Source organism: Girardinichthys multiradiatus, chromosome 12 (assembly GCF_021462225.1).
Source record: "Girardinichthys multiradiatus isolate DD_20200921_A chromosome 12, DD_fGirMul_XY1, whole genome shotgun sequence".
NCBI classification, from domain to species: domain Eukaryota; kingdom Metazoa; phylum Chordata; class Actinopteri; order Cyprinodontiformes; family Goodeidae; genus Girardinichthys; species Girardinichthys multiradiatus.
Genome location: NC_061805.1, coordinates 13,661,089 through 13,687,944, shown reverse-complemented (window position 1 = coordinate 13,687,944; position 26,856 = coordinate 13,661,089). Strand labels below are relative to the sequence as shown.

The 26,856-nt window shown below is 39.6% G+C and overlaps 1 protein-coding gene across 3 annotated transcripts in view; it reads left to right on the top strand.

Moving 5' to 3' along the window:
- Positions 1-16,415: 16,415 nt before the first annotated feature.
- Positions 16,416-26,856, top strand: part of unc5db (unc-5 netrin receptor Db) — a 450,113-nt gene continuing 439,672 nt past the window's right edge. For all 3 annotated transcript variants that reach the window (XM_047381514.1, XM_047381513.1, XM_047381512.1), the window contains exon 1: positions 16,416-16,911. In XM_047381514.1, the coding sequence (XP_047237470.1) occupies positions 16,827-16,911 (85 nt within the window). In that variant the 5' untranslated portion in view covers positions 16,416-16,826. The remainder of the gene's footprint in view (positions 16,912-26,856) is intronic.

Sequence of the window (26,856 nt, the reverse complement as noted above, 5' to 3'; positions counted from 1 at the left end):
ACATTTCTTTTCAGTTTTAAATCCTTTTTTTTCAGTTTCAAAAATATTTTTAAATTTAAAAAAAAATGTTTTCAGACAAACTTTATGGCCCCAATTTATCTCCATAATTTCTATCACCTGCGTCCGGAGCGCTCATTCGGCAGGAAGAGAGGACCCAATTGTTTCCGCCTCAATTCTAACAAACTAGACGTGGAGGTGATATTTCACTTTTGTGAAAAATGAATGTCGTTAGTTAATCATTCAGTTAGTGGCTTACAACAGATAATGACACATTTATTGTTCTTTGTAACCCTGGCAAATCTAGATTTAAACTGATTTGAATTGGTAGGAAACAAGGCAGGTATCTTTCAAAGAATAATCAATGTATAAGAAAAATAAAAAGGTTTATATTTACATTGTGAAAAAATAGTATGTAGAAAAGTATTCATAGTTTTCTCAATAATCAATGGAAAGACTTGTACAGATGTTAAAGCACTAAAACCCATTTTAAAAAGGTGTTAACCAGCTTTTTGCTCGTTTCCACTGGTGTTTTGGCATTTTTCTTTGTAGCACATAGTCATTCAGACTGGAAGTCCTCCTTGCCATTACCATAATCTTCAACACAGAGTCTGTTCTAACATCTTCATTTGAACATTCTTATTTCATTCTACACTGCAATAATCTGTATCCCCATTTTACTCCAGCCATTTTAATTTTAATATCGTTAAAATTAGTTAGTGCTCTTTATCTTTGACATTTTAAATCTTTCTTCCCCAGTCTTCCCCCGTATTGGGTGGAAACAGACCGCCCGGCTGACCCTGCCATGATTTGTGTACCCCTCTGTCTGAAAAAACAAACAAACAAAAAGAAAAAACACACCACACACCAACATTATCGCACAGTCTTGATTTTTAGTTCACAAACACTTATGACATTTTGGAGCTCTTAAGATAGTAAAATTAGAGGGGCATGCCAAAAATATCAGGCTGATGTCATAACAGAGTGTAGGACCAAAATGCAGAAAAAGTGGGAAGTCACAAGGTGAGGAATGATGGTTAGTTTAATAAATGAATAAACTCAGGCTTATGGGATACATCCTGGACAGGAAACAGACTGGGTAACATCAGGGTAGCAAACAGTAGGAACCTGTGGTAAACCACAAAAACCAGAGAGCTTAAATACTGAGGGAGGTGAAGTGTGAACCAATGAACTGGGGGAAACTAGATCTATGAGAAAATGTAAACTAAACATATCTAACACTGTTGTGACCAGATCTGAAAACCCGATAATTCAGACAGACACAGTGACGTTATGTAACAAAAGTTTATTTGACCGCTGGTGTTGGACAGAAGCTGGTCTCTGCAGGGATCTGGAGTCTTTTGTAAGGGAATGGAGAAGGTAAGTGGCTGAGCAAAAATCTGAGGGGGGAAATGCTGGAGGTAAAAGCCGCTAACTTCCTTATGATGAGCTGATCCGCACAGATCCAGAATCAGCTCCAAGATCCAGAGCACATGGCAAGAAAGACAATCAGGGATAATCCAAAAGGCACATTTCCAATAGGTAAGTACAGTTTATAGTGGCAGAGGTTTTCAATCCATAATTATTAAATCAAGGTCAGGCAACAGGCTAAGGTCAAGAACAGCTAAGCAAAAAAAATAAATAAAATATCAAGGCAAGGCTGAGAAGCTTAAGATAATCTGGCAGAGAACACCTGGCTGGAAGGAGCTTTTATAGGCAGAGACCTGAGCTACAGGTAGCAAACAGCAATCAGGCACAGGTGAACAGAATGAATGCAATTAGTGGCAGAGCGGAGAGCAGACCAGCAAATAGGCAGGTTCCAAGTTGCAACATTATAAACACATAAAGTAACAAAAACTAAACAGAAGGAATCTTAATAAACTAAAATTAACAGAAAAGCACCTGGCTGAGCAAAGAAGGTAAACAAACACAAAAACCTAACACAGGCAGATCCTGACAGCTGACCCTGAACAGTATCCCACACTCTTGATTTTTCTACTTAAAAACTCATCATGAAGACTGATGTTCTCGCTTGTCTGCAAAGATACATACAAGTACTTTCTCCATGTTTTTACTTAATTTTTCAAAAATATTTACATTTCAATAACACTGCAAAGTGGAAAAAACCAATGACCTTTTTTGGCTAGCAGCCTGAATGTAGATCTGTCAAAGAATATTCAGCTTACAGTGTATAAAACATGTTATTGTTAGCAATACTGTTAGTCAGGTCATCTGTGGAATAAAAAAACAAAAAAGGCCATACACCACAAAATAACATATGTATTACTGCATTTATTTTAACAATAATTAAAAGGAAAATATTATTGTTGTCAGAAATTTGAATGGTGGTGTGTTACATACTGTTGTATACTGTTAAGGCATGGCGAGGCAAGATTATTTATATAGCACATTACAGCAACAACACAATTCAAAGTGCTTTACAACTTTGCACTGAAAATCAAAAGAACATAAAAAAGTACATTGCAGTGGCATGATGAAGTTCTATTTTTTACATTTGGGATCTGTTTCACATGATCCATTCATATGGATCTAGCAACAAAATGTGTTTTAAAAGACTAAAGTAGACAATGGTTCAGTGATGTACTCAGGAAGGTGTATTTTGTTATCAGCAGACAAACTTACGGTGATCTGCGATCTGGAAATAATCACAGATCAGTTTACATGTTGAGAATGTGGTTTATCAAGCATTAATGTTTTTATTAATCGAGTTTATACTGATGTGATTATCCTCTTATTGGGCAAATGCTCTCGGTTTGTTCAAATAATCAAGTCTGATACCGCGTAAGAACATCAATAAATGCATCATTATCTGTTGTAAACCAGTAGCTGAATGATTAACTTAATGACACTCATCTTTTACAAAAGTAAATAATCTCTACTTCCACATCCAGTTGGTTAGAATTGAGGCAGAAACAACTGGGTCCGCTCTTCCTGCCAAATGCACGCTCCCAACGCAGGGGATACAAATTCTGTCAGGGATAAGTACCTTGGCACGACACTGGCAAGCAGCAGATAGAAGCTCCTCCTATTTGATGACACAGTGAAGCTAGGGGAGTGTTGTCACCTGTTGGCCACGCGAATTGCTGGCGAAATGTCAGGCAAATGACAGCACGCGAATGAGGCAAAAAATTATCTGGAATTGCGTTTGGTGTGAACACTCTTCAAGACAACAAACTTAATATATAAAAAAGACAATCATAAGAGTTCATTTTATAAAAGAAAAAAAACTTTTATTCTATTCTGATTGGACGATTATGAAAATTGAGAGAAATGCCCTGCATGCGCTATTTTTGTGTAGTGGGAAAACATTTCTGCCGGCAGAGAGGGGCCCAGGGCAAGTGACCAGATTGCCCATATGGTAGATCCGACCCAGCCAGTGGTGAAACAAACAAGGGTCAGACTACAACGTGTACAGCAGATTTACTATAAAACAGGAAATAAAAGCAGCTTGGTTGGAACATACCAAATATGAGCTATGATAAAAGGAATTAGGTATGTAATCTATTGGCAGGTGCTCCTCCAACCCCTCCTTGTTTTAAGATGCTGCCATGTTGTTCCTTGATATGTGGGTTTATGGGAGGGCAATGTGACAATATTAGATTGTGAAGGGTTAGATAGTGATCTGCCATACCAGAGAGATTGTGACATCGTATGTGAGGTGGATTCTTTGCATTATTGTTCTATGTTCTACCTCAGCCAAATTACCTCTCTTTTCCTCCATTTTATTCAACATTAATTTAACTCTCACATATAAATTAAATGGTTTAAGGTTTTGATGAAAAGCTTGATAATAGTATAGCATTAGAATAGTTACGTTATACTGTTTAAAAATAAAATTGCAATTACAGCCATCTTGAGTGACAAATCTATTAAAGACTGGGCTTCTTTGATAGTCAATGCATCGCCTTTTGCATATTGCTGGACTTGTCAGCAGAAAGCAGGTAAAGTAAAATAGAAATATTTCACTCACCAAGCATTTAAAGCAGTTTTACTTCTGCTGTATTATTATGCAAGAAAGATGTTCCTCATTACATGTACTGTATAAAGAAACTGCAGAAAGAGCAGTCCTCTCCTATAGCAGATGGCTGCCTAGCTGCTAATGCTAAGCGGGTAAACATTTAGCTGGATTTTTGTGCTCTTCCAAAAGGTCTGGTTTGTCAGATTAAGTTGTTACCAGCTTGTCAGATGTACTAAACTACATCCATTGTATCTATTTATTTTTGGCACGGCAGTCAAAATATTAACATGAGGGTTTACACTCACCGGCCACCTTATTAGGTACATCTGTCCAACTGCTCGTTGACGCAAATTTCTAATTAGCCAATCACATGGCAGCAGCTGGTCAAGACGATCGGCTGCAGTTCAAACCGAGCATCAGAATGGGGAAGAAAGATGATTTAAGTGACTTTGAACGTGGCATGGTTGTTGGTGCCAGACAGGTTGGTCTGAGTATTTCAGAAACTGCTGATCTACTGGGATTTTCATGAACTACCATCTCTAGGATTTACAGAGAATGGTCCGAAAAAGAGAAAATATCTGGTGAGTGGCAGTTCTGTGGGCGCAAATGCCTTGTTGATGCCAGAGGTCAGAGGAGAATGGCCGGACTGGTTCGAGCTGATAGAAAAGCAACAGTAACTCAAATAACCACTCGTTACAACCAAGGCATGCAGAAGAGCATCTCTAAATGCACAACACATCGAACCTTGAGGCGGATGGGCAACAGCAGCAGAAGACCGCGCCCGGTGCCACTCCTGTCAGCTAAGAGCAGGAAACTGAGGCTACAATTCGCACAGGCTCACCAATATTGGACAATAGAAGATTGGAAAAACGTTACCTGGTCTGATGAGTCTCGATTTCTGCTGCGTCATTCGGATTGTAGGATCAGAATTTGGCGTCAACATGAAAGCATGGATCCATCCTGCTTTGTATCAACGGTTCAGGCTGGTGGTGGTGGTGTAATGGTGTGGGGGATATTTTCTTGGCACACTTTGGGCCCCTTAGTACCAATTGAGCATCGTGTCAATGCCACAGCCTACCTGAGTATTGTTCTAGACCATATCCATCCCTTTATGACCACAGTGTACCCATCTTCGGATGGTTACTTCCAGCAGGATAACGTGCCATGTCATAAGATAGGAATCACCTCAGACTGGTTTCTTGAACATGATAATGAGTTCACTGTACTCAAATGGCCTCCACAGTCACCAGATCTCAATCCAATAGAGCACCTTTGGGATGTGGTAGAACGGGAGATTCACATCATGGGTGTGTAGCCGACAAATCTGCAGCATCTGTGTGGTGCCATCATGTCAATATGGACCAAACTCTCTTAGGAATGTTTCCAGTACTTTGTTGAATCTATGCCATGAAGGATTAAGGCAGTTCTGAAGGCAAAAGGGGGTCCAACCCGGTATTAGCAAGGTGTACCTAATAAAGTAGCCGATGAGTGTATACCTTTATTTTCTAGCATCAGTACACCAAACATCTTATATGTATGAAGTGGTCTGAACATCAAATTAAATTTTTAAAGATAACTGAAACAGCTTACAGTATCTCTCAGTTGGTAAAAACCAAAGAGTCTTAATGCTGATGTGTAATTAAATTATGAAAAATATGTAGACTATTATAAATCATGTTTGCATTGATGGTAAAGTTAAATTGATATTTGTAGAGAATTTGCAAACAACAGTCATAATCCAAAATTTCTTTGATTGTTATTGAACTATTGTGTAGCAAACTTGCTGTTGGTGTTTATTTTTCAAATTAAAACAATTTCCTTTAGTTTGGCCAAACAGTTTGAAACACAGTGTACTTCAAGTCTTTAATATAGCAACACATTCAATGCAAAGTGTGCTTGACACAATTGTGCTAAATTTTGCAAACAGATTAAAATGTGGCCTAAGTACTTGGTTATGTATTTTCTTTATGTAGAGGAGTATTTAGAATTTTTTTCAAAATCTTTTGAAATAGTGATGATTTTACTGTAAAGAATCTTGATGTGTATGACTCATTGTGAGTTTAGCATAAATAAAACAACCACATCAAGTACAGTCACAACAGTCTGTGTTTAGGTACTTTAGCTGTTTCATTACCATCTAATTTATTTTTTGTCTACACTTAATGATCACCTGGCAACCTATGGATTAAAGTTCAGTGTCTATAAACAATCTATGAGTGTGCCCCGAAGTGGTCAAGTATTTAGCAACGAAATTAATCAGAAAATGGGTGGAGCTGCTGTCCATTTGAGCCACTCAAAATATTTGGCATGTTAGTGAATCTTTATTAGTGCAGATGGAATGTTTGCTTTGTGCAGGATGTATGTTATGACAGATCATTGCTGCAACATCTGAGTAGCACTTGTGTAAATTCTGTAGCAGTGGAGCATATGTGGAGCACACAAACAAATCAGTAGCAGTTTGTCACAGTACCAGATGAGTAGAAAGGCAATAATTGTTTAATTACCTATTTATCTTTGCAAATAGCTGTTTCATCAAACTGAAGATGCAAAGAGTTATCTACTCTTGATAAGATATTTACTGCTCACAGAATAGCACTCTGCAATACCTGAACTATCTCTTTAAATAATGTCCTTGGTGCGGTAGTAACGTCTGCAGTTTCACTGTGCACAAAACTAAGTGATTATGTCTGACTATAGACCATAGTGTCAGAAGCCCAGTTTTCCCAGTGTTACTGCATGCCTTTGTGTAATAAGATATTTAGTGTTCTGTATTTCACATATTTTGGTATATCAGAGTAAAAACAGCACACACAAAATCCCAAAATATTTGAAATACATTAAATGCTGTATACTCCCAGACTAGAATACTTAACATATTGCACACCATGGCAGCTTGAATACTTTGTAACGTAATTGAACCACATTTTTAAATAAATGTTAGACATTTTTACTTTCAATAAGTTTTGATGGAACCCCTTGCTGTAACCTTGACAGTTTACTGTGCTCAAATTACCCTTACCTCTTTCCTCTCCCACTTTCCATCAGTAACAATCCAAACATAAAAATGTCAGCACAGGTTCCGCCTGAAAAGGTTCTAATCAGTTGATGTGAACATGTGAAAATTGTAGTAATGTACTTTATTTTGCCTTTTTAAATTACGCATACAGAATATCCTCATCACAGCATGCCTGAGTTTGAGTCCCATCCTGTGAACCTTTAACTTCCTGTCCAGAGCCCTTAGAACTTTTAGTCAGAAGGTAGAGTGCACCTCCTACAGCTCCCAAAACAATTGTTTTCTTCCCCAGATTACAATGCCTTGTAAAAGTATTCATACTCATTGAACATTTTGTCACATTAGAACCACAAACAGTATTTTTGTGATAGAACAACACAAAGTAGCACATAACTTTTTTTTCAATTCAGTTCAGTTTTATTTATATAGCGCCAATTCACAACACGTCGCCTCAATATACTTTACAAAGTCAATTCAATTGAATCATGCAGATTTCAAGTCAGATACATACATTACAATTAATCCTAACTATCATACAGTGGAGTCAAATTCAGTTTATTCAGTTAGGTTGAATATTTTTTCTAAAAGATTCCAAACTGTGTCAGACTTAACTTTCAGCAGGGCAACAACCCTAAACATACAGCAAGAGCTACAATGGATGTATGAATGTGTGCGTTAGTGATTGTGTGTAAAGCGCTTTGAGTGGTCAGTATGAATGGAAAAGCACTATATAAATTTAGTCCAGGCGCACTGATTTTTGGACTTTTGATAACAAGATTTCTGCTTTTTGGAGTTGGTGGTTACCTGGCTTATTGAGTGATTCGCAAAACGTGGGCAGCTGTTCAAAGCATTCCAAAGCTACCTACGATGTTGGATGGAGTCTGTAGAGCGATCAATACTCAGACTGAAATGTTAAGAGAGCAGAATTGCAAGCTGGACACGATTCTTGAACAGAATCGCAGCCTGGCAGCGGTTGGACTCAGATGTTAAAGGATATAATCTTGGAGAAGTTGTATGCTCGAGATCTGTGGAAAGTACCAGAAATTTGGCTATTTGGAATCGCAATTGAGACATACCAGTAAAACTCTTAAGGTACTTGGAAATTCACAACTGCCTGAACCACAACATTTATTGTTTTTCCAAATCTGGCGCCCCAATGTGGCCTTGGCAACTTCTGCTGACTGGCTATTGCCACAATATCTCCTGGATGTTATATAAACACGACGCTCTTCCCCAGCACTTCCCTACCAGCTGTGTGCTGATAGGACTATGCGGCCGATTGATAAAACTTTCACCTCTCTTCTCAAGGACAATGGCACTTCTATTAGTGTTGACAGTCTAATTCTTGCAAACACACTCAGACTTATACATTCGCACCCTCGAGATTCCACCGTACCCTTGCTAAATCCTTATGTGTGTGTTGCTTACCCCTGCTGAGGTTTTTTTTGTACTGTTTCAGACTCTATTCTGCTCAGAATAGTCTGAAATATGATTTTTTTCCCTATCTTACTTTACCCAAATGTGTGATTTCATTACTTTTCAAATTTCTCAGAAGGATTACCAGCAAAAGCCAATTATTATTAGTAATTGAAAATTTGACTAAAGCTGTTTTTACACCAATGACAAGAGATTTGGAAAAATATTTCTTAGAAGGATTGTATTACAACAATTTCATACCAGTGAAAGCCAAACATTATTAGTATTTAAAAAGTTTGTACTAAAAATGTTTTATACCAGTGACCCAGCTTCTCTACTTAGACTTCAGTGAGTGCCCATGACTGTTACTCTTTGAATGATGGGACCACAACTGCCTCATACCAGCAACATCAACGATTAATATTATATTTTTTCTTCAAACACAGGATGAATTCCTTACCACAGAGGACTTAACGAGCTAATTACCTCTATAAGAAAGATTGGATTAGAACCAGCTCTAACCAGTAAACTCCCAAGGATTATTAATGTCATTTGATTTGTTTTTCTGTGTTTGATTTTCTTTATCATTGTAATGTTTTTCCTCATGTACAGCACTTTGAGTGCCTTGTTGCTGAAAAGCGTATATAAACAAACTTGACTTGACTTGATCAATCCTTAATGTGAAAATTGAAGGAGCATGACACTTGCGTAAACTCACCAAGAATGGTCCCCTATTTAAACTGAGAGTTTGGGCTAAGGAGGACAATACTCAAAGAAGCATTGCGGAGACCTGCAGTTTAGGTGGAAGAGTATGTTAACAGGAAACCTATGGTCATTCACTTTAAATCAGGGCTCGAGGAGTGGCAAGAAGAAAGCCATAACAAGTCAAATGCTTTGTTCAGATGAGAACAAAATTTATCATTTTCGCCAACATTCAAAAACCTAAGCGTGACCTTGAACACAAAATCCCTATGATTAGACATGGTGGTGTCAAGAACATTCTGTGAGCATTCTTGTCTTCTGCAGGGACATTGAAGATGGTCAGAGCTAATGGGAAGATGGTTGGGGCTAAATACAGGAAAATCCTGGAAGAAAACCTGTTAGAGACTGCAAAAAACTGTGGCAGTTTCCACTTTCAGCAGAACAACGACCCTAAACATACTGTTAGGGCTTGAACAACGGACGAACCCAGAATGCAGACTAGCAGGCAGCATGACAGTAGGTGAAAAACGACTTAATAAAAAACAAAAACTCACTCTCAGAAGAGGCAGGAACAAAACAATAAATGGGCTGGATAGACAGAGATGGCATGACCCGAAAAACAAGACATGAGCAAGATCTGAAAACTAGACATGAGCATGATTTGAAAATGTTTCTGCGATGAATAACTGAACAGGTGTGTATATATGGAGTGTGAACCAGGTGGAGTAAGGAGACAAATTACCTTGGAGCAGGTGAACCAAATAAAGATAATGACAGACAGAACAAAACGTGGCTGGAGCAAAACAGAGATTCATGAGTACAAACTAACAGAAACTAGAAAAACATGAAACTAAAGCATAACCAGATCCAAAAACCAAACTTGACAAAACATGAATACAAAATCTAAAGCATGACCAGGAAAACAAACAGAAACATGATTCAAAATCTAATAATAATAATAATAATAATAATAATAATAAACAGAAGAACGATTCAAATCCTTAACTGTGAAAAACATATAAAGAAAAAACACGAAACCAAAAACCAAACAACTCCAAATCATAACACATACAGCAAGAGCTACAATGGAAAGGTTTAGACCAATCTTATGGTTGACTTTGTGGTTTTAAATATCTGCGTATCACCCCATGCTACCCCACGTCCCCACCCCTCATCTCCCAATATGTTCCTCACTTGTAAGACATTTTGAATAAAAGTGTTGACTAAATGAATACCAGGTGGATCATGACTTTGTTGGGATTTTGAATACAAAACAGATATATGGAAGTGTAATCCGAACATGACAGTTCGATGAGGATTACTCATCGGTGATTAAATGTGTAAAATGCAGAGTCAGAGTGTGTCCTCACCCAGCACCTGCTTCACATGTACATTAGCTCAATTATTTATATTTTCCTGTTACAGTGTTGCCACAGGTGCTAGTGGAAAACTGTGTGATTTTCACTGGACAGACATTATGCTTGAGTGTAATTTGCTCCTGTGTTTTGCAAACATCAGAGCCTTGTGTTAGTTTGATAAAATGACTTAAAGATAAGGGGATCTTAGAATCTTGGCAGGACGGACATTTGAGCCTGTTTCTCTTTATTTTTTCTACAGTGTGATGCCACATGTTCTGCAGCTTAAACAGATATCTATGGAATCGTCTTGGCCTTTACCAACAGTGTATCACGTTAATTATTAGGCATTATTAAGTGTTTCATATTGCAGATTGCATAAAGGTAATTCAATGGGGAGGAATCATAATATTATTTCAGCAAGTGTCTCTATGTTTTGCTTATAACTAGGGGTAAAGCAAACAAAATAATAAAAGCGCGGTTAATATAAGACACATGCGCACATTCAAGCCTCACCTTGCATATTCATCATGTTGGCACAGTCTCATGGGTGTAAGAGGGATATTTGATTGGACTTACAGTCAGCATGTAGAGGATTCATGTGTGAACCCTCAGCTCAACTTTTGACACAAAATGTACCTATTAAATATTCCTCTTATTTCCCAGCATGCTGCATACAAATAGAATAAATATGAGGAAGATGTACATTGGACACTTACAGAACAGTTCCTCCCTTCAGCAAGTTGGAATTACCAAGCAATTCAATAGGACAACATTTAAACAATGATTGTTAAAGATTGATTGTCTATGTCCTTCATTCAAATCAAACTGTCATGACGTTATACAGCAAAGTCTTCATGTCAATGCCACTGCTGCTCTGCCAAGTATAGTTAAATTAGTAGTGTGATAAAACTAAAGGTTTCCCACTTTGTTTCATCTACATGGCTAAGTGTACTTCCATAGATTTTTCTTCAAGATTTTTATAACAAAATGCTTTTAGAGTCAAATCATTTCAAGGGCTGTTCACCGGTTTAGCCTTCATATCCAAAACCGTGTGGTCAAAAGACTGTAGTTTAAAACATTTTAGGCTACTGTTAGGTAAGTTAAGTAAATGAGTTTGATGATACTACACTTAATAATTTAACACTCAGTTATAGTCGCTTTTCAGTGACTTCAGTCATTATGTTCACCATAAACTCCTCTATAAACCAAAGTATTTAAAAGTCAAATGTGAGGCCATCTGTCCAACAGCTGAAGATTGGCCCAACCTGTGTGAACAGAAGGAAATTATCCCAAACACAGCAGCAAATCTCCAGTAGAATTGCTGAGAAGAAAAAGATCAACCAATTGTGATGGTCCAGTCAAAGTCCAAAGTTTATTTGCATTTCCACAGACCACCTTTCCACTTTGTCTCTAATAAGTGTCTTTGTTCTGGTACAACAGAAGAGCGAAAGCAAATAGGTCATGGCCTTACTGTAGATTGTGCTGTAAAAATGCCCATTTAAATTAAGACACAGCTCTCCTGCAAAGTGAATAATATTCTACAGCAGGGGTTGCCAAGTCCAGTCCTGGAGAGCTACTATCCTGCACCTTATAGATGTGTCCCTTTGTCAACACACCTGAATCAAATGGATGGCTTATAACCAGGCATTTGCAGAGCTGAATGACTGCTGATGAGGGAATTCAGCCTTTCCATTTAGGTGTTTTGGAGAAAGGGTCCATCTAAATGTAGGATAGTAGCTCCTAAGGACTGCTCTAATGGGACTGGTCAGTGTCCTACATATTGGTAAAAGGGTTGTTAATACATTTGGACGAGTGTGAGAGTGAGTTTTACCTAAAATATTTTACATATCTTTTACACATTGTGGGGATTTGATGCATCTGTAGAACATATTATGTCTTTAAAAGTCTGCTGATCAGAGCCAAAGTAAATCACAATCATTAAATGGCTTCAGAAGAAGGACGGTACGGCAAAAGGTCTGTCATTGCAGACATTGGTGGTAGGGGGGAGTAGAAAAGGAGCACTGTATTTGACTGTGCTGAACATCCATTCTAGGGGTTGCATTGAGTTTCAAGTGATGTGCATTGTAAGGTTTATGCCGCAAATTGCAAGTTACAGGGGTTGGACAATGAAACTGAAACACCTGGTTTTAGACCACAATAATTTATTAGTATGGTGTAGGGCCTCCTTTTGCGGCCAATACAGCGTCAATTAATCTTGGGAATGACATATACAAGTCCTGCATAGTGGTCAGAGGGATTTTAAGCCATTCTTCTTGCAGGATAGTGGCCAGGTCACTACGTGATACTGGTGGAGGAAAACGTTTCCTGACTCGCTCCTCCAAAACACCCCAAAGTGGCTCAGTAATATTTAGATCTGGTGACTGTGCAGGCCATGGGAGATGTTCAACTTCACTTTCATGTTCATCAAACCAATCTTTCACCAGTCTTGCTGTGTGTATTGGTGCATTGTCATCCTGATACACGGCACCGCCTTCAGGATACAATGTTTGAACCATAGGATGCACATGGTCCTCAAGAATGGTTTGGTAGTCCGTGGCCCATCTAGCACAAGTATTGGGCCAAAGTAATGCCATGATATGGCAGCCCAAACCATCACTGATCCACCCCCATGCTTCACTCTGGGCATGCAACAGTCTGGGTGGTACGCTTCTTTGGGGCTTCTCCACACCGTAACTCTCCCGGATGTGGGGAAAACAGTAAAGGTGGACTCATCAGAGAACAATACATGTTTCACATTGTCCACAGCCCAAGATTTGCGCTCCTTGCACCATTGAAACCGACGTTTGGCATTGGCATGAGTGACCAAAGGTTAGGCTATAGCAGCCGGCCGTGTATATTGACCCTGTGGAGCTCCAGACGGACAGTTATGGTGGTAACAGGAGAGTTGAGGTGCACATTTAATTCTGCCATGATTTGGGCAGCCGTGGTTTTATGTTTTTTGGATACAATCCAGGTTAGCACCCGAACATCCCTTTCAGACAGCTTCCTCTTGTGTCCACAGTTAATCCTGTTGGATGTTGTTCGTCCATCTTGGTGGTATGCTGACATTACCTTGGATACCGTGGCTCTTGATACATCACAAAGTCTTGCGGTCTTGGTCACAGATGCGCCAGCAAGACGTGCACCAACAATTTGTCCTCTTTTGAACTCTGGTATGTCACCCATAATGTTGTGTGCATTTCAATATTTTGAGCAAAACTGTGCTCTCACCCTGCTAATTGAACCTTCACACTCTGCTCTTATTGGTGCAATGTGCAATCAATGAAGACTGGCTACCAGGCCGGTCCAATTTAGCCATGAAACCTCCCACATTAAAATGACAGGTGTTTCAGTTTCATTGTCCAACCCCTGTACATGCGGGCAATATGGGTCACTTTTTATCTCCTCTGGGACCTCATGGATAAATGGTGCGTACACACAAAAACATTGCGGCACCATGTTTCACACACAACTCGGGATGTGTCGAAATGGATGTTGTGTGATAGTGTGCATGAATACACTGAGACTTGCCTTGAAAGTGTGCGGACAGCCACGCAAACTTTTGCAGTCGACAATATCAAGTACAAAAACTAAATACATGAAGGCACCAAATGAATTTGCTTTTGTTAAAAAAAAAAGCATTTTCAAAAATCTACTCATTTGTGATAAGCAAATGTGTCTCACAAATATTTTGGCACATTGGGCCTGGTTCAGCCTATGATTCCTTTGTACTGTGGAAACAGACTTTGAATAGGCGTTGTTCGCGATAGCTGCCTTCTAGAAAAATTGTTATGTTTTTCTTGTTACCTCCTGAATAGTTTTAACGGTTTAAAGTACTTCACACAGTGTTTGTGGTGACAGTGTTCCTAACAGAAATAGCACCCGGTTGGACTGATGTCCCTCTGCAACCGAAGCCTATGGTTCCTCTTATCCAGGTGCCTCCTGTTGCATATAGTCAGTTGCTATGGAGGAGCTGGTTGCAGAACCAGGCTCCCCGGATCACATATCCGATAAAGATTTATTTTTAAGGAATAAAAATGTTTTCAAACATATCTGGCCATAGATGAAAAATAATTACCCTCTAAACCTAATAACTGAATGTACCATTATTGGCTGCAACAACTTTCATCAAGCACTGATGGCAGTGAGTCTTTTACATCCAATTTGGGATAATTTTTACATCCAATTCTTTGAAGAATTGTATTTATTCAGCCCCAATGGAGGGTTTCCAAACATGGACAGTCTGTTAAGCTACACCAACTCAGTTTGATGTAGTCCTAACTTTGGTCCTAACTCCGAAAACTTAATTTAGTTTTTTTTTAGCCATTCAGAGGTGGACATGCTGGTGGGCTTTGAATCATTATCCTGCTGTATAACTCAAGTGTGTTTGAGCTTAAGCTCATGAACTGAAGGCTGGACATTCTCCTTCAAGATTTTAGGCAACAAATCAGAATTTATGTTTGCATCATTTATGGCAGGTCTCTCTCTCTACACGATTGCTGGTGTTATGTATTATTTATGGTTTTCTTAGTTTTACATCAGTTGTAAGAAATACACACCATCCTAAATGTTGCACGTTTGTCTTGTCAGTCCACAGAGCAGTTTCCCAAAGGTCTTGGGGATCATCATGATGTTTTGGCAAATGAGAGATGGGTCTTTGTGTTATTTGTTGTGCCTTAGAAATCTGACATTGGTTGATTTTTTATTTTTTTTGTCCAGTTTCTTTCTTGTTGTTAAATTATGAACACTGACTAAATGAGACAAATTAAATTTGTAGAGCTATAGAGGGAATTATGGGCTCTTTTGTAAACTCCTGGAGGAGGCTTTGAGGCGCTCTTGGAGTACTTCTGAATAATAGATGTCTATAAGTTTGTTTCTTTTTTATCTCTGGGCATAATGTGTTGAGATCTTTTAGCCAACTTCGTGTTGTCAGACTGGTTCTATTCCCTGATCCTACATGTCAGGAATCAATCAGGCCTGGGGGTTTCTCGTAAAATTGAGCAAAAATATGGTCCATCACAGTTAATTGACAATTTAACAGGAGAGTGTTGTGGAAAAATCTTTCACCAACGGAAGAGACCGGAGATTGTCACTCAAGTCAGCTTTATAGATTACCAGTCAGACATGTATTCCAGCACACTGCCAAAACTGCTCTAACTAGACAAACAAAGAATCCCTTTATAACACATTCAAGACACAGTAATTCTTAGAACTGAAGCCTTGATAAAGTGGCATGCTTATCTGGGACTCTTTGTCTCTGGAACCCTCCCTGGAACAAACAGAGCCTTCTGTATATCCCTCTTGTGAAATTTGTATTAAGTGTAGAAGCTGCATGTGTAACTATCTCTATTAAACTGTTACATTATGCAGGAAAATCGACCCCGGTACAGACAAAAGCTCCGGAACAAAAAATTATTTTCCATTATTACACTGTATTCAGAAAACAATAAGAATTTAAAAGTAGCATCTTTCTTGGTGAACTTGACTTCAAACATCTCAAGTTTTAAGAATCTGTGCTCTGCTTTAAAAGTCAAGCAGCCGATTGAATTCTGGGCCCCTAAGCAGCCGCTTAGTTTGGCTCTGGGAAAAATCACACTAATCAAGTTTAATTTATTGGAGTCTTCTTCCCTTACTTTGATTTATGTGGGGTTTTTTTGTTTTGTTTTTTCAATCAAACTATGCGATTCTAGGGGCGTGGCGCGTGGTGTAGGTGTAGACCGTGCGCACCTTACACACAGGCTGAGTCTGTGACGCAGCCGTCCTGGATTCGATTCCCGACCCTGGGACCTTTGCTGCATCTCTTCCCACCTTCTCTCTCTGCCCATTTACGGTGAAATAAATGCCACTAGTGCCACCAAAAAAAAAAAAAAAATACCCAACTTCATTCTCGAGTGAAGTCAGTCGTATTTGGTGCTTGACATAAATCTTGCTGCCGGACTGTATGGGTGGACCTGTGCCTGCTGCATTACAGTAAGAAGAACTGTTTGAGTGTTCGAAGTCCACATCTCGGTCTCCTCCCCCCTCTCCTCTCCGCCCTCCTCCCTCAGCCATTGGTCGGAGCGCAGCAGGCTCCGGTGCTGATGATGCTGTGAAAGGGGGAGTAAACTGAGAGCGCACGTCTCCCCCACTGCGCACACACCGCTAAAGTAAAGATGCGTGTTTCCTCTCGATCAGTAGTCCAGCCCGCAAGACGTCCACTTGTTTCCCTGACTCTTCTTCTGCTGCCAGCCTGTCACACTGCCTCTGTTCCCGCTTTACGTGAGGAATCCGCGCAGCTCGGAGGAGTAGCAGAAGGAGGGGGCGAAGGGAGACTCGAGAGATCCAGAGAACCGTCACCTCTATAGCGCATCAGTGGGGGGCTATGGATGCACGGACAAAAGGACGCTTTCTCTTCACCGTAGGCCTCCTGTATGGGTTTTACTGGCCAGCACCAGTGATCTCCAAAGGTAGGAGCTTCTGCTCCATGTGCACGCATGGATACTTTGCGCTCGCTGTCCTTGTGGTTGCGCACCACTTGTCGCCTGAATGAAACGTACGTTATTGAACTGGGGTTTGTAAATTCTCCAAAGCGCACACGCAGTCTCCAGTGTGTATTTTCATTCATCCTCTGGAGTTTTTTCTTTAACCTGCTTTGCCGCTGTTGAAGCTCTTCCTGATCCCAAAATGAGCACCGTCTTGATTCATAATGCTACAACTTGCACTGTCAGGCACTCACAGTGCTTATTTATGAGTCGGATCTGCGCTAATTGTCCTATTAATCTATCAGTATGACCACGCTGCTGGGAGAAGAGCAGCCACTGATGCAGGCACGCCTGTGCAACAGGCATAGTGCGTTTGTTCTTTCTTTTTAGGTAAAAAGTGGTTGTTTTTGGAAAAAAACAAACAAAAACAAAACAAAATTAGTTTATGTGGCAGTGCACCATCAAAAACAGCCATTATATCAAGTTAAAGCATACAATAAGAGCTGTCGGATTCACCTTCGGCGATTCCTTTAGAGAGCACATGAGAGGCATTGCAGATGTAAAATAACGCTTTTTGCAAACAGTCTGCATTCCTATTCACACAGAACGCCCTAAAGTGTGTGAACCCCTGACTGAGATAAAATTATGCCATATGCCGCTGGGTGATGTTTTAGTTTTCATTAAAATAAAATAAAAAGAATCAGAAACAATTTTGATTTAGACAAGGTCAGTCTTTGTTGTAGGGGCGTTCAATGATTCTAAGCTGCTGCACTGAGATAAATAAAAACAAAAATTAAAATTACTCAATCTACAAGCTGGGCAAGAATATACCGTATATTATTTTATTATTTCAATATAGTGACAGTAAAGTCACATTTATATTTTACTGACTTTATCTGCTGTACACATTCTGTATTATCCTCCTTCTGTAAAGGACGGCAGGCAGTGAAACTTCTTAATCCCCCTATAGATGAACATTCTGAAAGTTGCTTTATAAAACTAGATTGACTGTTGCGATATATTTAGGTTACAGCATCTGGATTTCAGTGAAAACTCATGTGAGCACAGTTCCCAGTGTATACTGTGTATACAGAGAGCTCTCGCCTTTTCATTGTACATGTGGAGTCTGTTGGATCGTGTTGCTTTTATCATGCTGCCATGCTGTCACCACTTGCTGTGCAAAGATAATCACAGAATTAGCCCTTAACAACCATGTGATCCAGATAAACGCAACATATGTTAATGAAAATTAAAATACGGTTTGGAGATGCACTGATTATTCTTAGGTTGCCAGATAGATTTTTATGAACATGGAAAACTCTTATGATATAATAAAAATGTGCTGCAGATTACTTGATAGAGGTAGTACTTTGGAATATAATAGATAATAACGATATCTCGAGATTTTCCCATACAAAAGATTCATTTTCTATTTCCTTTTTCAAATATGCATCTTTTCACATGTGTTAAACGTTAGTAAGCCCACTGGGTCTTTAATTAGCTAAAAATCTGTTGAAATTGTATCTCTTAAATTCATGTCTAAGCTCAGATTTGTTTCCTTAAATCCAATGGCCCCACAGCTACTGTAAATTAATTGCTGGTTTAAAGATTAAAACCTGTGAGTTAAAAAACAATAGTTTCCCGCTCACACTAATGAAACTTATTGAATATGAAATTAAAGCAGTTTTGTGGGTAAAACATTTTCTATTTAGTGCTTAGCAGAGGCATAATGGAATTAAGTAAAAATAGCTTCTTTGCGATTTGTTTCCATATGTAGGATTTTAATGAATAAAGGAATCCCACAGAGTGTGCTTTGTTTTCTCATTCTAAATTCTCTAGTGAAAGTTAACTTATTGAACAAGGCTTGATGTTATTGTAACTATCTAAATGCATGGAAGTTTAAAAAACACCTATTTAAACTCTTAGTGACAACACTGGTGATAGAAACCTAGCTTAGCCTTCTACTAAACCAATTTGCATCTTTCTGCAGATTTCCTTTTTTTGGTGCATTTTCTCATCAGAATAGTAAAATCTAGTTCTGCACTAATGGCAGAGGTTGAAATTGGAACACCGGAATACAACAAAAGCCCTTCAAGGTGAGCTGCATAAGCTGTGCTTACAAATCCAGTCATTCACTGACTCTTGATACCAAAGGAGTCATCATCAAAAAGCTCATAGAAGAAAAAGATCAATAAATTGTGGCTCCAGAGAACTCAGAGCAGACTGAGTCTTCTCTGCCTTTTTCACATTCAATTTGACCGTGTTCACACATCAGATTTGTGAATGAATGCACTCAGAAAGTAAGCAGTGCCACGATCTTTCCCTGGAATTAGATGTATGCTTTCACAGAAAAGCATAGTAAGCCTAGTAACACTTAGCTGTATCAAACTGAATATTGGTCTTAATCTATTAATTGTAAACTGGGCTCAATGGGTTTTTATTATTTACCCTGATTAGGATTTGGAATGGCTTGCATACATAAAAGGCTTGCACCAGTGACCCGGTGAAGGAAGGGGTGCAGAACTAAAGATAGCCAAAGAGGATACACCAGCATTGGCTATACAGGTCCTTCTCAAAATATTAGCATATTGTGATAAAGTTCATTATTTTGCATAATGTGATGATGAAAATTTAACATTCATATATTTTAGATTAATTGCACACTAACTGAAATATTTCAGGTCTTTTATTGTCTTTATACGAATGATTTTGGCATACAGCTCATGAAAACCCAAAATTCCTATCTCACAAAATTAGCATATTTCATCCGACCAATAAAAGAAAAGTGTTTTTAATACAAAAAACATCAACCTTCAAATAATCATGTACAGTTATGCACTCAATACTTGGTCGGGAATCCTTTTGCATAAATGACTGCTTCAATGCGGCGTGGCATGGAGGCAATCAGCCTGTGGCACTGCCGAGGTCTTATGGAGGCCCAGGATGCTTCGATAGCGGTCTTTAGTTCATCCAGAGTGTTGGGTCTTGAGTCTCTCAACGTTCTCTTCACAATATCCCACAGATTCTCTATGGAGTTCAGGTCAGGAGAGTTGGCAGGCCAATTGAGCACAGTGATACCATGGTCAGTAAACCATTTACCAGTGGTTTTGGCACTGTGAGCAGGTGCCAGGTCGTGCTGAAAAATGAAATCTTCATCTCCATAAAGCTTTTCAGCAGATGGAAGCATGAAGTGCTCCAAAATCTCCTGATAGCTAGCTGCATTGACCCTGCCCTTGATAAAACACAGTGGACCAACACCAGCAGCAGACCATCACTGACTGTGGGTACTTGACACTGGACTTCTGGCATTTTGGCATTTCCTTCTCCCCAGTCTTCCTCCAGACTCTGGCACCTTGATTTCCGAATGACATGCAGAATTTGCTTTCATCCGAAAAAAGTACTTTGGACCACTGAGCAACAGTCCAGTGCTGCTTCTCTGTAGCCCAGGTCAGGCGCTTCTGCTGCTGTTTCTGGTTCAAAAGTGGCTTGACCTGGGGAATGCGGCACCTGTAGCCCATTTCCTGCACACGCCTGTGCACGGTGGCTCTGGATGTTTCTACTCCAGACTCAGTCCACTGCTTCCGCAGGTCCCCCAAGGTCTGGAATCGGCCCTTCTCCACATTCTTCTTCAGGGTCCGGTCACCTCTTCTCGTTGTGCAGCGTTTTCTGCCACACTTTTTCCTTCCCACAGACTTCCCACTGAGGTGCCTTGATACAGCACTCTGGGAACAGCCTATTCATTCAGAAATTTCTTTCTGTGTCTTACCCTCTTGCTTGAGGGTGTCAATAGTGGCCTTCTGGACAGCAGTCAGGTCGGCAGTCTTACCCATGATTGGAGTTTTGAGTGATGAACCAGGCTGGGAGTTTTAAAGGCCTCAGGAATCTTTTGCAGGTGTTTAGAGTTAACTCGTTGATTCAGATGATTAGGTTCATAGCTCGTTTAGAGACCCTTTTAATGATATGCTAATTTTGTGAGATAGGAATTTTGGGTTTTCATGAGCTGTATGCCAAAATCATCCGTATTAAGACAATAAAAGACCTGAAATATTTCAGTTAGTGTGCAATGAATCTAAAATATATGAATGTTAAATTTTCATCATGACATTATGGAAAATAATTAACTTTATCACAATATGCTAATATTTTGAGAAGGACCTGTATAGTAACAATTTCATGAATCTCAAACTGGGTTTAAAAAAAAATCTTTGCTCATTGTAGAACTGTCCAGTTTAAGTTTTACCAGTCCATTTTACATTTAAAGCTAGACACAGTGAAGAGTCTTTTAAAAACAGTAAAATCGCCCTTTACTTTAACACTGATGGAAAGCTACAAATCCAATGCTAACTTTGTCATCAGTTAGCCACGGTGAACAGCAATGTTTTTTACACTGCTTACATTCGTTTGTATGTGTTACTATTTCTTTTCTCAACTAAGAACACAACATGCTGCTACATAAACAGTGTAAAATTGAGAGAGCCATTGCTGATCTAGACAGTTCACTTTTTTCCACAAATTCACCAGATCTTTATAAAGAATGGATAAAACAGAACTTGACCTTCTCCTCACATCTGAAGCTGAACAGCTGCTTCTTCATGCTCGAGGGTCGGTGTATGAGCATGGTGCAAAGCTGGCAAATCAAATGATGGCAAAAACAGCACTGAGCCAAATCACACAAATAATAGACGAATCAGGCTCAATAATCTCTGACCCTGAAATTTTTTTTTATACTTTTTGATCATAATTTTCACAGTTGTATATCTCAGTCTCTTGCAGATGAAAATCAACTTTTTCGAAAAATTGGACTTACCCAGGGTCTCACCTGAGGACAATCTTAAACATGACGCCACTCTCACTTTTTCAGAAATAAAGGTAATGAGCCATTCAATGAACAATGGAAAATCTCCTGGTCCTTACGGATACCTGGTTGAGTTCTATAAAAGATTTTCTGATCAGTTAGCCCCGCTACTACTGTTCAACCACTGATTTTGACAAGGTACCCTGCTACCTACACTCATGGAAGCTTCCATCTCCTTGATATTTAAGAAGGGTAAGGACCCATTGAGATGTGTATTTTTCCGACCAATATCACTTACACTGGTAGAAGTCGCAAAAACTCTAGCTCAACATTTAGAATCTGTCTTGCCCCAGATTATCTCAGTGTCATGATATGACATCCTTGGACTTGGTTTGTGTTTTGTGTTAACTTTTGCTTAGTTCTCTGTTTCCCTGTGTTGTTAATTAGTTCCACCTGTCCCCTGTGCCCCCCTGCCAGCTTGTCACACCTGTTCTTAGTTCCTGTGATTACCTGCCTTTGTTTTCTCCCTGTATATTAGTTGGTCTGTGTTCTTTGGTCCCTGCAGGTTCCTCTGTTTATTCACTCACTGTTCTGCCATGTTTCATTTCCCTGATCAGTTCTTTGTGTGTTGCTACTTCCTCAAGATTGCTAATTAAAGACGGAGATTCCTTTAATTATGCGGCTACCTGGCTCTTGTCTGCGTTTTGGTCCGATCCGACCTCAGAACTTGACACTCAGAAGACCAAACAGGATTTATAAGAGGAAGGCACTCTAACTCCAACATAAGAAAACTTTTAAATGTTGTCATTTTTCCTTCCTCTTCCAATGCCCCAGATATTATAATAGCTCTAGATGCCAAAAAGCTTTCGACAAGGTGGAGTGGTCCTATCTCTTCTTTTCCATGAAACAATTAGGCTTTGATACCAATTTATGTTCATGGGTCAGATTACTGTACTCCTTCCCTTTTGCCTCAGTGTAAAACAATTACCCAATGTTCTGCTCCATTACCACTATTTTCGGGGAACATGACAGGGATGTCCACTGTTCCTGTTATGATTTGTGCAAGTGATCAAACCACTTTCAGCTGCCCTGAAAATGGAGGAGGGATTTGGTGGGTCAGAGAGAATCAAGTTTCTCTACACGCAGATGATTTACTTTTAAATGTGAGTGAATCATTAGTAAGCATCCCACCCATTTTGACACTACTTAATTATTTTGGTCATTTATCTGGATATAAACTAAACATTTCCAAAAGTGAACATTTTCCAATTAACCAACTGGCCATAGACATACCACCATTGACTATACTCACAGAATCCTTGAGGATAATGCATGACCAAAACATTACCTCCTTAACTAGGGCAGTCAAGACTGACCTACAACCTTACCTGCCATTGTCCCTAGCTGCAAGAATACAAGTTATAAAATATGAATATGTTACCAAGATATTTGTATGTCTTCCAATGTCTGCCTGTTTTTCTTCCTAAATCCCTTTTCTCAACCTTAAATGAAATGATCTCATCATTCATTTGGGCTGATAAACGGCCCAGGGCAAGCCGTACTTTACTTTGTAGGGAAAAACCTACCGTGGCATTAGGACTACACCATCTAATTGGTTACTCTTGGGCAGCAAATATGCACAAGATAATCTTGGTTTACTTTCCCAGAGTCTAGCTGGTGCCAGAGTGAGTCATCCTCCTGTTCCTCTCACTGCAGGCTTTAACATGTAGACCCTTGCCTTTCTTGCCCTCAAATTTCATTTTTAACCCGGTGGTCACTGGCACCCAAATTTGGGGCCATAGTAGATGTCACTTTGGATGGCTCACTCTTCCTTTACCGACTCTTATTTGCAATAATCACTTGTTTACTCCAGCAAAATTGACTAGCAGTTTTTCGCCTTAGAAAATAAAGGGTTACGCAGTCTGGGACACTAGATTGATGGAATATTGGTGAGTTTTAACGAATTAACTTCCGCTTTTGATTTAAATAAATCTGACTTTACCAGATATTTCCAGCTGCAGGACTTTGCAAAAAGGCATACTACATCATTCCCATAGATGACAACACCCAGCGGGATTGATCTAGCTCTTAAAGCCAAACTCTGTCGAAGAGCCATATCACATATTTCTAAAAGTTATTCTTCAGCCAGTGAATCTAGTCTTGATAATGTTAAGATGAGCTGGGAGTCAGAACTTCAAATTCATTTTCTCTGAGAAGTTCTGGAAAGGAGCCATACTGGTTGTTAACTCGTCAACCAGCTGTGCTAGTCTCTCACTAATACAGTTTAAAGTCCTCCACAGGCTACACTACAGTAAAGAAAAACTTTCAAGGCTTTTTTCAGACAAATTAGAAAACAAATGTGGTAGATGTTTGCAGACTCAATGCAACCTCGCCCACATGTTCTGGATGTGCCCCAAGCTGACTGAATTTTGGCAAATGTTTTTCAAATTAATTTCAGACATATATTCTAATTCCAACTCCACATATTGCTATTTTCGGCAAACCTGCAGATGACACCCGCACCACAGCCATCCAAAGTAATGTAATTGCCTTTGCTCAAAAGAGAATCCTTTTATTGTGGAAGTCTTTTCAACCACCAATGATTAAAAAAAAATGTGGTGGTTCTAAGCCTTCTGAAACTGCAGAAAATAAAGTTTTCACTTATGGGGCCACTACTTACATTTTTTTGACGGGATGCCAGCTCTGGAGGTCTCCTTGTGAGGATCCTCTAGGTGAACATGGCTGGGTCCACCCATCTGTGGTGGTCAAATAGATGCCCACCTTAAATAAATATTTGTCTAAGAGACTCCAGCATAACAAGCTTGCTTTGACAACTGAGGACCACTAAAATTTATATATAATATTTTAATATTTATATAATATTTTATATTTATAATACCCATTAATAGCAGAAGGAGATTTATGGTTGGGAGGGAGTGGGGATTGTTAAGTTAAGTTCATAATATGTTGAAAAGGAAACTTTGCATTCCTCTACGCACTTTGAAAGCGACCTGCATTTGATAAATAAAGGTTCTAAAAAAACATAGATACAGGGTGTCAAGTAAATGGGCAGAAGTCAATTTACTTTTCAACATCTGAACAATATTTTGATATAAAAGGAGCAGGATAAAAAAACGATGAATTCCATGAATTCTCAATGCAGGATTTTAACAAAATACATAAAATAAATATGTTGAGATTGTAAATATCCAGGTTATATGGTGTCATAGGGAGGTCAAAGGTCTGGCAGCCTTATTGTAATTGTAAGCCAGGATTCTAATCCAGTCAGAAAGAGTTTGTATTTGAGAATACAGCTCTTAGTAAGCATTCCTGCTACAAGCAAATCAGCCTTATATTTTCATCTAGAATTTCACTCTGATGATTTACATGGATGATAACATGGGTCTAGAGGCTGAAATAAGCAGTGATGAGGATAATGATCATCTTGAGACCTGAAACTAGTATAAATCTATTTAAATTCCTGCTTGGTGTTTTTAATTTGATTGATTTCTACCCAAGTTTGCCAGTTGTAAAAGATGTGTTCTGCTGCTACCCTCCTCCATTATGTTACATGATATATGACAAACTTATCCAATGTTATATGCATAAAACATTTTACAAGGGGATACAGAACCGAGAACTCAATTTGGTGACTACACCCCAGTGTCATGTTAGGAAAGAACCTGTACTCCCCAAAGATTTTTACTAGCCTCTCCATAAAAACAAGACAGAACAAGAGCCAGAACTGAACCACTAGGGGGTTTCACCTCTAAAGATATGGAGCCTTATGTTATATTGGCTAGAGAACATATAGACATAATTAGCAGAGAAGTGCCTTGTTGATGCAGTGTAGTTTTTGTTGTATGCTACTTTTATATCAAAGGTTAATCTTCCTACACCTAATCTAACATCTGAAAATGTAAACTTCATCATATGCTCAGACTTTTTAATAGTTTTTTTCACTGCTGAAAAAAGAAACGGAACTGACTTTTCTTGTTATCTGTACTTTTACCGAAAATGATCAAGTCTTTCAAAAGATCATTCAGATCTTCAGCTTCTTCCTCTTCCTAGGGATCCAACTCACCACCAGGTGGGGATCGGTGGAGAGCTCAGCCCTTCTCTTCACTCAAGTGTCCAAGACATGTGGCTGAAGGTCCGAAGGCACGATAACAAAGTCGATCGACCTCCTGCCTAGGGTCTTCTGGTGCCAAGTGCACTGATTCAATTCAATTCAGTTTATTTATGTAGCGCCAATTCACAACACATGTCGTCTCAAGGCACTTCACAAAAGTCAGGTACATACATTCCAATTGATCCTAATCATTGAACTTTGCAGTCAGATTCAGTTATTTATTCAAATTGGACAAAAAGTTTTTCTGTCTAAGGAAACCCAGCAGATTGCATCCAGTCAGAACCTTGCAGCATTCTCTCCACCCATATGAGCATGTAGAGACAGTGGACAGAGAGGGGGTCATACAGGTAGCAGAAATGGAGGGTGTGTTTGCACCTCAACCATAACTGAACACCCTAATGCTTGAAAATGTTGTTCATTATGGAAAATCCGTGACTGGCACAGAAGTCCAAAAGTGAAACAGCACTCTGCTTCAGGTCGGGGAGGCCATTCCTCTCAATAACACTCCTCCAGGTGTCACTGTTGTTTCCTACATGGACATTGAAGTCTCCCTGCAGAATGACGGAGTCCCCGAGAGGAGCACTGTCCAGCACCCCTGACAGCTGACAGGGAAGCAAAAAGGGACGGGTTCTCTGCACCACTTCTCTGCCCCGTAGGTTGATACAACAGTCAGAGACCTCTTCTTGACCCGAAGGCACAGGGATGCAACCCTCTCATCCACCGGGGTAAACCCGAGACGGCTGAGCCGGGGGGCGACAAGCAAACCCACCCCAGCCTGCCGCCTCTCCCACCGGACCACTCCAGAATAGAAGAGAGTCCAACCTCTCCCGAAGAGCTAGGTTCCAGAGCCCATGCTGTGCATGGAGTTGAGCCCGACTTTTTCTAGCTAATATCTCTTAACCCCCCACACAACTCATGCTTCTTTCCCCCCCAGTGAGGTGACATTCCACATCCATAGTGCCAGTTTTAGCATCCGGAGGCACTGTCACTGACCGCCACGTAA